We start from the raw sequence: 14,171 nt of genomic DNA on the forward strand, positions 1-14,171 counted from the left end.
GTTTTGAGAAGCAAGACGCTTTATTTTTTAAGCCCCAGCCAACTAGCCGGACTACCTTCGTCAACGCCAAAACTTGGCTGGAACTCGGCTCACAGGACGCAGCAGGGGGTAAGACAATGTTCATAAATGATATTGCTAATATGGGATGTCATACAGCTTCATGTCAAAAGAGGCGAACTATCCCTTTAAGGTAATTTGCTTTCTTGGTAGGGTAAAAGCACAATGTCAAAGAAGTCTCCTTTTTCTATATCTCAGAAGCATCATTTCTGATTTTACAGTTCATTTGTTATTGCAAAGCCTTCACAACTATGAAAAAAAATATTTCTAATAACATCAAAAGATTTCATCAATGAAATAGTAGAGCAAAAAATAACTAAGATCAAGCAAGATGAGTATAATGACTGTTTATCATTGCAGCTACAAAACAGAACTGCCATCTGGAAGACAAATACTACACTGTACACAGGATTAGAAGGTCATGCTTTTTTCCTTACTAATTAGTTCTCATTTCAGGCAATAGCGCCCCAAACATGCAGCTGTTCTGACTGCGTGATGTTGTCGAGGCGGTTTGGTCAAAGTAAAATGAACCAAATCAAGGTGTTACATTTGTTTTGCAATTTTTTTTTTTTTTTTGGCATTCCCGTCCAATCGAACCGGGTCCCTCTGACTATCCTAGTGTGAAAGCGAACTTGATTTATTTAGAAACAGTAACAATTCAATTCTATTCAATTAAATTTTATGTACAAAGCGCCAAATTATAACAAATGTCATCTCAAGGCACTTCAAAGATACAATCCAATTCAAGCCAATTTGAGTAAAATTCATTGTAATATAATCATAATCCATTAAGATCCAATTAATTAAATTCTAAATTAGTTTAATTAACTTGGTGCACCAGCAGAGGCCCCCCTGGGTGCCGGACAGGAACAAACTAGTCAGGTGATGACCGACAGATGAGCATGCAACCTTTCTTGAGTGATGAACAATGGCGAAGCAGCTGTGAGCTCTCTAGTGGATGGCCAGATAACCAGCAACAAAGGAGCTGCGACCTCTCTGGCGCACGGCTGGATGTCCAGCAATGGCGTAACATGATCATCACTGGCAGGCAGGCGAATGTCAGGCAGAACATGAGTCTGTCATGCGGGCAGCCTGATGTGAGGCAGAGCGTGGGTCTCTCAGGCAGGTGACCGAACGTCAGACAGAGCAGAACTCCCAAGAAGGTAGAGACCATGACTGATTGGGGTGAGATCTTGGACCCCTTCGAAGGCGGGAATAGGATATGGCTGAGGGAAGGCCACCTGGGCTCCCTCGGAGACTGGAACAGAAACAGGCTGAGATAGATAGATAGATAGATAGATAGATAGATAGATGGATACTTTATTAATCTCGAGGGAAATTTAAGGATCCAGTAGCTTATACAGAATACACAATACACTGATTACGAATCAGAATACAAAAAACAACACAAGTGCAACACAACACACAACCACAGACAACACAGCATACTAACATCACAGATCACAGTTCACATACACAAAACAAGGAATGAACAAAAAATTTACCAGAAGAGGAGTGGGATGCTTGTGCTCTCCAGGTCCCCTTCGGAGACAGGAAGGACCTCAGAAACATGGATATGAGGAGTGTCCCCCACTGGGACCACCTCGGAGACATGGACGTAAAGAACTCCCCACTGGGATCTCTTCGGAGATATGAACGTGAAAAGGTTCCCCTACCGGGACTTCTTTGGGAATAGACATAGGCGGAGGTGCGTCCCCCACTGGGATTTCCTCGGGAGCAGGAGCGTCCCTTACTGGGACCTCCTCGGGAACAGGTGCAGAACCCATGGGGGCCTCCACGGAAACAAGCGCAGCAGGTGCCAACGCAGGGAGTGTGGAACAAAAGTTCAGAAGGCTGCTTCTCTGGAGTGTGAAACTCTGAAGATTGCTTATCTTGAGGCTAAAGTTCTGAAGACTGCTTCACTGGAGGCTAAAGCACTCAGGACGGTTTCCCTGGAGGCTGGAGTGTGGAAGGTGGCTTCCCTGAAAACTGAATCTTAGGAAGCCATTTGCATAGATGACTGAAGCTCGAGAGGCAACTTCACTGGAGACTGAAGCTCAGGAGGCCACTACACTGGAGGCTGAAGCTTTGAAGGTGGCTGAGCTGGAGACTGGGGCACTAAAGGCTGAGCTGGAGACTGATGCAACGAAGGACAAAGAGAAGACCAGAGCCCTGAAACAGGTGAGGATGCAGGCCTGAGCCGAAGCGAAGAATCTGGGACAGACTTGAGCTGAAGAGATTATTCTGGTGCTGAAGTGAAGACTTTGAAGCAGACTTGGACTGAAGTGAAGACTCTGTAGCAGACTTATGCCAAAGCAAAGACTCTGTAGCAGACTAGAGCTAAAGTAAAAACTGATGAGGTGTGGAACTGGTGTGAAGGCTCTAATGAGTACTGGAGAACCGACAGACCAGAAGAGGTGTGTTTTCCAAATGGCATAGAGCAGATGAGAGGGAGCTGCATGGAGCCTTGTCCCCTTCTGGAACGTTTCTTTGTGGGCTAAGCTGGAGACAGCTTCAGCTGGAACCTCAGTCTTTGCACCCATTTGGCTGAAATATTCAAAAAGCTTGAAAATGTTCCCCTCTGGGTTATCCTTCAGTTATTGTGCTGAGGAGGACAGAGGCTGTGGCTTGGATGAGGACAGGTGAAGATGAAGACAGGAGCTGTGGTTCTGGCGAAAACACCAGGGAGAGACCTTGGTTGACATGCCTCTTTCTGGAATGTCTCTTCCTAGTTTGGCGGCTGGAGAGGAGCATCACCTACCCCCCCGAAAGCAGATGGAGGAGCATCCAACTTGACCTCCATGGTGGCAACTCCCAGCCGCACACCAACAGAAGAGCCAGGCAGAGGCGTGATTATAGAGGCAGACGGCGACATGAATGGAGAGGCAGGTGGTGACATGACTGGAGAGCTAATCACGAGGGCGAAAGAAATAGGGTCCACTTTAAAAATCTCTGCAAGTGTATGGTACTCCTACCTAGTTTCCTCCTCCAGCTCTGCCACATCCAGAGAAGAGAGACGCCAAGGCCTTGAACATTTTACATCCATAAGCTCACCTGCTACTCTCAGTCTCACATTCATTGACACAGTCATACAATGACTTAACCACCACATGAACTGCATGAACTCCATGTTGGTCAGATCCTGCTCTCACTGAGAGTGGAGATGATGAGAACAGGACCCAAATACAGACACAGATTAGGCAGGAGGTTGTAGGAGAACTTAACTTGATTTATTTATGAAGAGTAACAAAAAGTGCTGCCAAGCCAAAACACAAGAAACCTAAACTGATAATTTGAAAAACCTAAGAAACCATGAAACTTGACAGTGACAAAGAACATGAACTAGAATTAACAGATAAAACATGAAGTGACAACAGCGAGGCTCTGACAATGACTATGAGAAACCAGAGAGCCTTAATACTGTGGGAACTGAAAAGTGAATTATTGCAGCTGAGAAGATTGAATACAGGCAATGAGTGGGGATAATGGCTTAAACAAGGAAACTGAGGAAAACCATGGATGAGACTAAGGAAGAGGAGATAAAACAAAACCAAAGCAAGACAAGACTAACTGACCCCAAAACATAGAATAACTATAAATGCAATTAGAGGAGGCATTGTATCTCTTTCCTCCTCTAAGGTGCTGCTGCTGCATTGTACAGTGCAGTGTTTTTTAGTCAATGCTATTCAATATCATCAAAAAATCCACAATGGAGACCTGTGATCTTCAGACCATCAGACAGCACTCCATTAAAAACAGACATGATTCCGTCATGGAAATCACTGCATGGGTTTGGAGGTGAATTTTAGAAATCATTGTCTGTAAACACAGGTCACTGTGCCATCAACAAAAGGTTGCGCAAAGAAGAAGCCACATGATCCAGAAATGTCACCATCTCCTCCGGGCAAGAGGTCATTTGAAATGGACTGAGGTAAAGTCAAAAACTGCTCTTTGGTCAGATTCTTATGAAAATCATTGATGTTCCATCCTCTGGACTAAAGAGGTGAGGGACCATCCAGCTTGGGGTTCATTAGTGTCTATGAAACTGGCAACTTGCACATTTGGAAAATCACCATCAATGCTCAAAGATTTTAGAGCAACATATGCTCTGCATCTATTCCAACAGCATTGCTTCATTTTAGTGGGGGTGCTGGACTGACCTGCCTGCAGTCCAGATCTTTCACCAGCTAAAATATTTGGTGCATCATGACACAAAAAAGAGCATCTTAACTGAGTAGTTGCATGTTCCCCAAAAATCATTGGTACTTCTTCCCACAGACCAAAGACATGCAGGTTGGGTTAACTATTGATTCCACGTGAACAGTTGGAGTGAATGTGAGTGTGCATGGTCAATCATCTCAGTTTTAGACTGGCAAACTAGCAATAGCAAACAGCTGATGAAAATAATTGTGGGTAATGCCTGATAGAGAGCAGCTGCATAGGCAATGTATGTGTTTTCTACAGAGAGTCTGATATGTCTGCAAACATCATCTTTCTTTGCATGTCTGTGTTCCAGGTCTTGTCGTATCATGCCTCTGCCACAGAGGAAGAAACGCAGGAACTCCAGGTAACCGCGGTAAATTAAGATTTATTCAATAAACTATACACACAAATCCTTACACGAACTAAGATTATCTCAGACACAGCTGTAAACACATTCTTACACAACACACAGTCAGAGTCCTGATGGGTCACAAGAAGCAGTTTTTGTGAAGCAGTCATGTAATGTAGTACCTCACTCCTGAATTAGCAAGAAAACTCCAGTGAGATGGCTCTGTATGGGTACTCTCAGCACTAAATGTTTGAACAACCAAACATAACATTTAATGACATTTAACAATGGATATGTGGCATCAGATGTTGATGACCAGAAACTGTGAACAAGGCATTACCACTGAGCATATAATCCCCACCAATTTAAAAGCTTAATCAGGACAATGGTAATTTTTACACACATCTATGGAAGCATGCTGGTATCAAATGCAAATTGTCCAAAAAAAAGAAAATGAATAACATAAAATATGCCAAACAGAATTGAATTTCTGAAAGATTTTACGGGAAAATGTTTTAACAGTTCGGCTATTTAAAAGATGTAAAAAAATATGTTGCAAAATTTCAGAAAATTTTACAGAAGTCTCCAAAAACTAGTGAACAAAACAAGAAGTATTTTTAATAGGGATGTGCACGACTAATTGATTAGTCGAGTAGTCAGAAAGGCACCACCTACTTTTTTGAAGATTCAACTAATTTTTGTTTGGGGCAGGAGGAGACTTATGTTCACTCTGCAGAGACGCAGAATTAATGTTTATGGCACTGTTTGGCACCTATAGCAGACACAAGATGTCTGCAATGATAAAAAAAGAAACGAAGCAGGCAATATTTTACTGGACAAATGGTAAATGGACTGTAATTGTATAGCGTTTTTTTTCTAGTCTAAGTGACCACTCAAAACGCTCCTAACACGACATGCCACATTCACCCACACAGCATACTCATAGTCTTAGTCTGTGCATAATTATGTGATTCCTATCCATTCACACACCAATAGATGCAATTGGTAGGCAACGTGGGGTTCAGTGTCTTGCCCAAAGACACTTTGACATGTAGCCTGGGGAAGCTGGAGTTGAACCACCAACCTTCTGATTGTTGGGCGACTGCTCTCCGCTACAGCCGCCCGTTCGATAACAAAGTCGAATGAACATTATGCGAGATGAAGCTAGCTTACCATGGTTCTAACAACGCGATGAGGACTCACTTACTAAAAAAAAAAACATATTCTTTTTTTTTTTATATATATATATATATATATATATATATATATATATATATATATAAAACAAAGATAGTGCAAATATTGTTAATAAATACTTTTTCGAAAAAGAATTTTCAAAAGAATCCAGTCAAGAAAACACTTTTCAAAGTTGTTTTTGAATTATTCGAGTCTTTTTCAAGTATGACATTTTAGAAATTAACAAGTAAAACATATTATGATCTACATTTTCTAATTATTTCTCAGTATCTATTATTACACTGACTGCTCATTTGGTCAAATATAAAGGGTCCGTGTAACGCTTTGCAGTGCTTTGATCCATTTTTAGAATTCACATGAAAAAGATGAAAATTGGGTTCAAAACTTCAATTTTCAATTTTGAAACTAGTCCGTAAATAGATAAATAGCGTTATTTTTATTCAGTCGGTGATCAAACACGATGAAAAAACAAAACAAAATATCAACTGAAACTAAAGTAAAATTTGTTGATGTATTCTTTGTAATTTTTGTTTTGGCAGGCAATATTATGTAGGCCTATGTTATGGCCAAGGTAGGCAGGCTATATGTCCAAATGGTACTCTAATGGTACTGCAATGGCCATGTCACTGTGCACTGTCTATGATAATAGATTTAGGCTTAACTTTGTGACTCACAATTACTTATGTATCAGAGATAGGGCTATGTTTTTTTTAGTTTTTTTTTTACATGTAAGACGCATGTGTTAGCGCTAGTGGTAGCGCATCTGCGTGCGGCTCGGGTGACCGGGGTTTGATTCCTGCTCAATGCACATTACGTGTTTATTATTTATATTTTTCTCAGAAAATGGCACGTTATGATAACGTTGCGGGAACGGGAGCCTGACTTCAGGTGAATTCTAAAAATGGAGCAAATCACTGCAAAACATGGACCCCCGGGGGCAGTTGCGCTGTAACCCATGCAACGTTTCGGTTCAGCTGATGTCTGCTTTGCAGAGGTCATTCACGAACTTATTCCTGTCACATTCTTAATGTAGCCTACATCTGCGTCTTTGTAGGCAATCATCTTCGTGCAGTGAATGTACTAAAATAAAACTTAGGATATTGTCCTAGGCCAGTGTGTTTACGCAGAGGGTTTACACACTTAGTATTAACCTAATTAAATAAGCTACTCATACTGACCGTTTAACAAAATGTAGGCTATTCGTGCCCAAATATAGCCTAAGTGGCATAGGCAACACTCAGCATCACTGTTTCTTTACTGATAGTGCAGTATTGATAGTGCGAAGGGCGTAAAACATGTGACAATATTAAATCATGCCGCAACTTAATAGGGTACTGTAGCCTATTAGAAAGTTTGCAGGTTGGCCTACAGCTGAGCCAGTCGTTCTGTCAGATCTGTACGTCTCAAGCTGACTTGCCATCCATTTGTAGGCCTATCTCTACAAAACACATCTGGCGCTACTCGAGCCAAGACATCCCCCCGGCCCCCGCGTGCATGGTTCAGTCCAACCACGACGCAGAAATTGAAAATTGGAATATTAACCGACAAATTACAATGAAATGAACAAACAACATCAATTATCTGTTTTCTGAGTTGTCTGGAAAATTGAAAATTGAAGTTTTGAACCCAATTTTCATCTTTTTCATGTGAATTCTAAAAATGGATCAAAGCACTGCAAAGCGTTACACGGACCATAAAGTAAGTAACTATAATCTATTTTGCTTTAGTTACTCTAAATTAAGAGGCAGTTTGTGTTTTGATGACACAATTTATTTTTTTCATCACACAGTGGACATACAGTATTTCATTCATGTATGCAAGGTTTCCAAAAAACCAACATGTGTTTGGTCTATAAATTTAGATATTGTGGAAGCTGAAGCTTTAAACCAGGTTAACTTAACTTATGTACTGTATCGCTCAGTCTTTAATTAAGCCTCAACTGCCTCCAAAAGCCTGTGTGTGCTAAATACCTGTTTTCTTAAAGCGACAGTAACAGAAAAATCGCTCCTAACAAAAGGTTACAAAATTATATTTAAATAAACATGAATTCAATCAAATTAATTAAATAACCTTCTGCCTATTTCTAATCTTTTTATCCAGTCAAATTGACATTCATATGAACTTTCACACTTAAAGGGGAACTCCGGGGCATTTGAAGCGCGTTTCCATTGCTAGAGGTTGTCAAATACTGATAGTAGGACACAGAGAGGTGCAAATCTGCGCTCCCTGTGTGGAGATCGCGCTGTTCGCACAGCGTGTCATGCCACGTGGTGGCTAAGGGGCAACTGCTAACCCTTCCACGTAAAACAACAACTTGCACACAGCAGAAACGTCACACCACTTTATAAACCATCCGACAATAAAGTCACAAGCCTTACCATCAAAACCATATGCATGGTTCTCACATTACTGGCATGGGGACGTTACAAAACAACTTTATAAACAGCATGTAAAAGTATTTAAAACATTACAACAATATTACTGGGCATGTATTGTTGTAATGTTTTAAATACTTGAACGCAGTTTTTCTAGAGAAAATAATTGTTTTGTATATGGGATTATCGTCCATCGACTCTTTTGGGCTTTCACATGCGCGAGCCTACAACCAGCCGGTGAGTTACATGCTGTTTATAAAACGACGAGGAATTTATTGACTCTATGATAGCTCCTGCGCAGGCTGTGGAGCCTTCATGTGACAAAGGACTAAAGCCTGGTTTATAGTCGGTAACGCAAGACGCAACGCAAGCCCTTGCGCGGTTGCAAGCCCCCCCTTGCGTGCTTGCGTGTGTCACCTCAATTTTCTAAACTTTACGCAAGACGCAAGCACAAGCCACTGGCTGTGTTCGAAACCGCCTACTACTTGAAAACGGCATACTCATCGATCTGACAGTATGCAGAGCGTTTACACACAGTGCACTTCACTCCTGTCCGAGCCCAAATCAGCCAGCCTGAAAAGCTGATTTCCCTTAAGCTATAAACTCTGTAAATATATAACTTTAGCAACATTTGAAACATTTTCAGGCGAGAAAGTAGTCGTTTAGACCCCCAAGGTGTTGAAAATCTGACAAAATACCGGCTATTTACAAGAAGAAGAAGCATGAATCCACTCGAAGAGGTCCTGGCGGTGAATTTGCTTTCATCATAGTAGGCTTGTCATTGAAAAAACCCGCTACTCCACCTACTGTACTGGCGGTGAATCGCCACGCAGCACACGCAAGCGCCGACAAAGCAAAATTAAGTATAAACGTCTCGAGCCATTAACATACGCGCAAGACGCAAGCGCAAGGGCAGTTAAAAGAAGTATAACTCAGCCTTAACTCAGATATTTCTACACGGGATCACAGCTGATGTGGAATCTCACACTGCAGCCCTGGCTGACACACTTCCCTGGATCTGTTCAAATGACACTGGAATATCTGGTCTAGCTTCCAAACCGGACGGTCCGACTGACATCTCCCACTGGAACAGTGTTGGTGCCAAACCCAAATCATCAACCCCAGCCAGGATCTGGTCTCATGTTGTCCGTCGCAGAGGTAAATCCAGCACGAAACCTAAATCTCCAGCACTCACTCCGCCACCTGAAGTTCTATTGCATAATAGATACGATCCGTTGACTCCAAATAGAGTGTGTGATGATGAATGTAACCCAAACATGAAGAGAAACAAGAGAAATGGCCCCAAACCTCAGCCAAGGGCTAACCAGATCATCAGGAGAAGCCCAAATCCCACAACCAAGGTGAGGACTACAGAAGCGATCGACACCTCCACGCAAAAAGGAATAGACACCATTCTAATCGGGGACTCTATAACACAGCATGTCAGAATGGCAAAGACGGAAAATATAACTTTTTCTGATACATCAGTCAGGGAACTGATAGATATTTTGCCGACCATTCTGTCTACTCATCCAGATGGCATGAGGATCATTGTCCATACAGGGTCTTTTGATATTCTGAGAAGGAAGACTGGCTCTGAGATCCTGAAGAAGGATTTTTCTCTGCTGTTGGAGAGACTGTGTCACTATGGAGCACACCGGGTCTCCATTTCAGGCCCCATTCCTACTGTGGATAAAGGAATTGAACTTTTCAGCAGACTTCTTGGCCTAAACACATGGTTGTCAAATGCATGCATCGCCCATGGGATTAAGTTCATTGATAACTTTAATATCTTTTGGAACTGTAAGGAGCGTTTCAGAGCTGATGGCGTGCATCCCAATCGAACTGGATGCAGATTACTTGGTGCACATTTACGTCATGCTGTTGGGACGGCAAACCCAAACATGACTGTACAGATTAGACTGAAGGACACAGCAGCGAGGCAAACAACCCCCAGCCCTCCCTCCTCACCAGACCCTTTACTCCACATCACCCAAGGTCTCCAAAGGATGTCTCTATCCCAGCCAGGACTCCAGCGACCACCATCAACCGAGAAACGCAGGGCACCCCCTCCTCCTCTTCTTACATCATCTGTTCTGGAAGAGCAGGGTACAAGGGGATGTGCAGGGTGTTCAAGGAGCAGCACAACATCCAGAGTTCAAAACAAAGATAGCACTGTTCAAACCAAAGATACCATGCCATGATGTGTTCAGGGTCCCTGCAATGGAAGTCCGACTTCTGACAGCTGTTCTGAGAACAAGCTGGGACCCAATAAGCTTCCTGTTTTAGTTAGTAAAAGAAGGAATCGAAAACAGTCAACTTCCAGGGTGAATCTATCTAATCTGTTAACGGTACCACGTACAACTCAGAATACAACAGAGACCAGTGTAAACTCCACAAAGCTAGCCTTACTTAATATTAGATCTCTGTCCAATAAGTCACTGTTAGTTAATGATTTCATAATTTCACACAATTTAGATTTTCTTTTTCTGACAGAAACATGGTTAACAGAGAGCACAAGTGCTACTGTTCTTAATGAAGCAGCTCCCCCAAACTTTAGTTTTATGGATAAATGCCGAAATGGGAGGAAAGGTGGGGGTGAAGCTGCTTTATTTAAAGATACATTCCAGTGTAAAGAGATCTCATTTGGTGATTTCACTTCTTTTGAATATCTGAGTTTTATTTTAAAGGGTGTTCCTAAAATCCTGTTCTTAATCATTTACAGATCTCCAGGATACTGTGCAAGTTTTATTGATGATTTTTCTGAATTATTGTCTGTTATTTCGACTGATTTTAACCATTTCATCTTGACCGGGGATTTTAACATTCACATAGATAATATGACGGATGGTAATGCCAAAGAATTTTCTTCTGTGCTGGACATGTTTGGTTTGTGGCAACATGTAACAGAACCTACCCACCTTCGAGGTCACATTCTGGACCTGGTCATTTCTAAAGGTGTTGATATTTCTTCTGTTGTGGTTATTGATTTGGCCTTGTCTGAACATTTTTGTATTTTATTTGATTTACATATTACTCAGAATGTTCAAACAACCAGCTTCTCAGTTAAGAAGAGGTACATCAATGAGAAAACAAGTGCTCAGTTTAGGGAGGCCATAGCTATGTTACCAACAATGAGCGCAGAGTCGGTTGAAGGACAGCTGGATCATTTTAACTTGAAAATTTTTAATGTAATGGAAGCTGTTGCACCGATAAGAATCAAGAGCACCTTGATCAAACAGAAAACACCATGGAGAAACACCACTACGGTCAAAGACCTGAAAAGAGAATGCAGGAAAGCTGAACGTAAATGGAGGAAAACAAAGCTTCAGATTTACTATGAGCTGTACAAACAAAGCCTGCGTAGTTATAACAATGAGCTGTGCAAGGCCAGACAGCTGCATTTATCTGAAATGATTAATAAGAATGTCAACAATTCTCGAACTCTGTTTGCTATGGTTGAAAAACTCACAAATCCTCCTAAACAGTCAAACCCAGACCTCCTTTCCACTGAGAAATGCAACGAATTTGCCAACTTTTTTAGCCAAAAAATCAAAACAATTAGACAAAACATTCACGCAACACAGACAAACAAGAAAACTAATCTGTGTCTAAAACCTAGAAATAACTCTGACGTTATGTCACAATTTAATATTGTTAATTTAAAAATCCTAGAGGAAACAGTTCGGCATCTGAAATCAACAACTTGTTCTCTGGACATAATACCATCCGACTTTTTAAAAACTTTTTTTACCTCAGTAGAAAGTGATCTCCTACAAATAGTTAACAGCTCACTGGCATCAGGCATTTTTCCCAAGTCACTAAAGACAGCTGCCATTAAGCCACTCCTAAAGAAGAGAACTCTAGACGCCTCTATGATGAACAACTACAGACCTGTCTCTAATCTCTCTTTTATATCTAAGATTATTGAGAAAGTTGTATTTAACCAGCTCAACGACTTTCTGAATGAAAGTGGAAGTCTTGATAACTTTCAATCAGGCTTCAGACGTCATCACAGCACTGAAACAGCTCTGGTCAAAGTGTTAAACGACATCAGGTTGAATACTGATTCTGGTAATGTTTCAGTCCTGGTCCTGTTGGACCTCAGCGCTGCATTTGATACTGTAGATCACAGAATCCTGTTGCACAGGCTGGAAAACTGGGTTGGACTTTCTGGAGCGGTCCTTAACTGGTTCAGGTCCTACTTAGAAGGCCGGAGTTATTTTGTTACAATTGGCAGCTATGAATCTGAGCGAGTGGCCATGACTTGTGGAGTCCCCCAGGGGTCAATTCTTGGACCTCTTCTGTTTAACTTGTATATGCTCCCTTTGGGTCAGATATTGCAGAACTTTAACATCAATTATCACAGTTATGCAGACGATACACAACTTTATGTGTCTCTGTCACCGGACGACTGCAGCCCAGCAGATGTACTGTGTCAGTGTCTGGAGGAAGTAAACACCTGGATGAGAGAGAATTTTCTACAATTAAATGAAGACAAAACTGAGATCATTCTGTTTGGTAGCAAAGAGAAGAGGGTCAGCGTTGGTAAATATCTTGAGACTCGGAACCTTACAATCACTGACCAGGTTCGTAACCTCGGAGTGTTGATAGACTCAGATCTGACTTTCAGCAGCCACATCAAAGCTGTCACCAAGGCAGCTTTTTACCATCTCAGAAACATCAACAGAATTAAAGGTTTCCTCTCCCAAAAAGACCAGGAGAAACTCATCCATGCATTCATCTCCAGTAGACTCGATTACTGTAATGCTCTTTTAACTGGACTTCTCAAAAAGAGCATTAAACATCTGCAGCTCATCCAGAACGCTGCTGCTAGAGTTTTAACCCGGACTAAGAGATCTGAACACATAAAATACAAAATACATCTGTGATATGTTCAGAGAATATAAACCTAGCAGAGCTCTTAGATCCAAGGACTCAGGTCAGCTGGTCCAGTCCAGAGTCCAGACTAAACATGGAGAAGCAGCATTTAGCTGTTATGCTGCTAACAAGTGGAACAAACTGCCAGTGGAGATTAAACTTTCACCAAATGTAGACATTTTTAAATCCAGGTTAAAGACATTTCTGTTCTCATGTGTCTATGCATGAAATATCTTTTAACTTATCTAGACTGTTGCCTGTTTTTAAATTCATTTAAATGATTTTATTTGTTTCTTTTTATATTCTTTTATGTATTTTTAATGCTTCTTGCACTCCCTGCTGCAATGCTTTTATTTTATGTAAAGCACTTTGAACTGTTTGTACATGAAATGTGCTATATAAATAAATTTGATTTGATTTGATCATTATTATTATTTTTTTGCAGCATTGAGGGTGGTTATTGCAGTTGGATAGAGACCATGTTTGAGTCTATTTGTCCTTGTGTTAATTGATCTGTACCATCTGCCTGAAGGCAACAGTTCAAACAGGGTGACCAGGATGGTGGGTGTCTTTTGTAATGTTCCGGTTTTTTTTAGACAACAGCAACTGTGTTGTTCTTCCAGTGTGGGGAGAGGGGAGCAAAATCTTTTGGGCAGTGTTGATGACCCCCTGGAGCGCTTTTCTCTGAGCCACTGTGCAGTTTGATGTTAGAGTATACCTTGTCCAGCGTGTTATCTTCCCTTCTAGCACACGGCTGTGGCTCAGTGGTTAGAGTCGGTCATCCAATAACCGGAAGGTTGGTGGTTCGATTCCCACTCTCGCCACTCGGAAAAAGATTGGTGGAACTGATAGCTGGAGGGGTGTCAGTCCACCTCCTTGTCACGGCTGAGGTACCCTTGAGCAAGGCACCGTACCCCCATGCTCCCCGGGCGCCTTCTGGCTGCTTCATGGCTGCCCACCGCTCCAGGTTGGCATCTGTCTCCAATTGTGTGACCCTGTGCATGTGCATGTGTGTCAAACAGGTGCCAACCTGGATGGGTTAAAAGCGGAGGACAAATTTCGTGTGTACATATGTACACATGACAATAAATCAAGAAAAAAAAAATGGT

General features: G+C 41.7%; 1 protein-coding gene across 4 annotated transcripts in view; it reads left to right on the forward strand.

Annotated features, from left to right (window-relative positions):
- Positions 1-14,171, forward strand: part of pde5ab (phosphodiesterase 5A, cGMP-specific, b) — a 163,305-nt gene that overhangs the window by 106,237 nt on the left and 42,897 nt on the right. For 3 of the 4 annotated variants that reach the window (XM_075451730.1, XM_075451733.1, XM_075451732.1), the window contains exon 12: positions 4,574-4,633. In XM_075451730.1, coding sequence (XP_075307845.1) covers positions 4,574-4,633 — 60 coding nt within the window. The remainder of the gene's footprint in view (positions 1-4,573; positions 4,634-14,171) is intronic. The other variant, XM_075451731.1, reaches the window with a different exon arrangement.

Source organism: Odontesthes bonariensis, chromosome 19, assembly GCF_027942865.1.
Source record: "Odontesthes bonariensis isolate fOdoBon6 chromosome 19, fOdoBon6.hap1, whole genome shotgun sequence".
In the NCBI taxonomy this organism is placed as follows: domain Eukaryota; kingdom Metazoa; phylum Chordata; class Actinopteri; order Atheriniformes; family Atherinopsidae; genus Odontesthes; species Odontesthes bonariensis.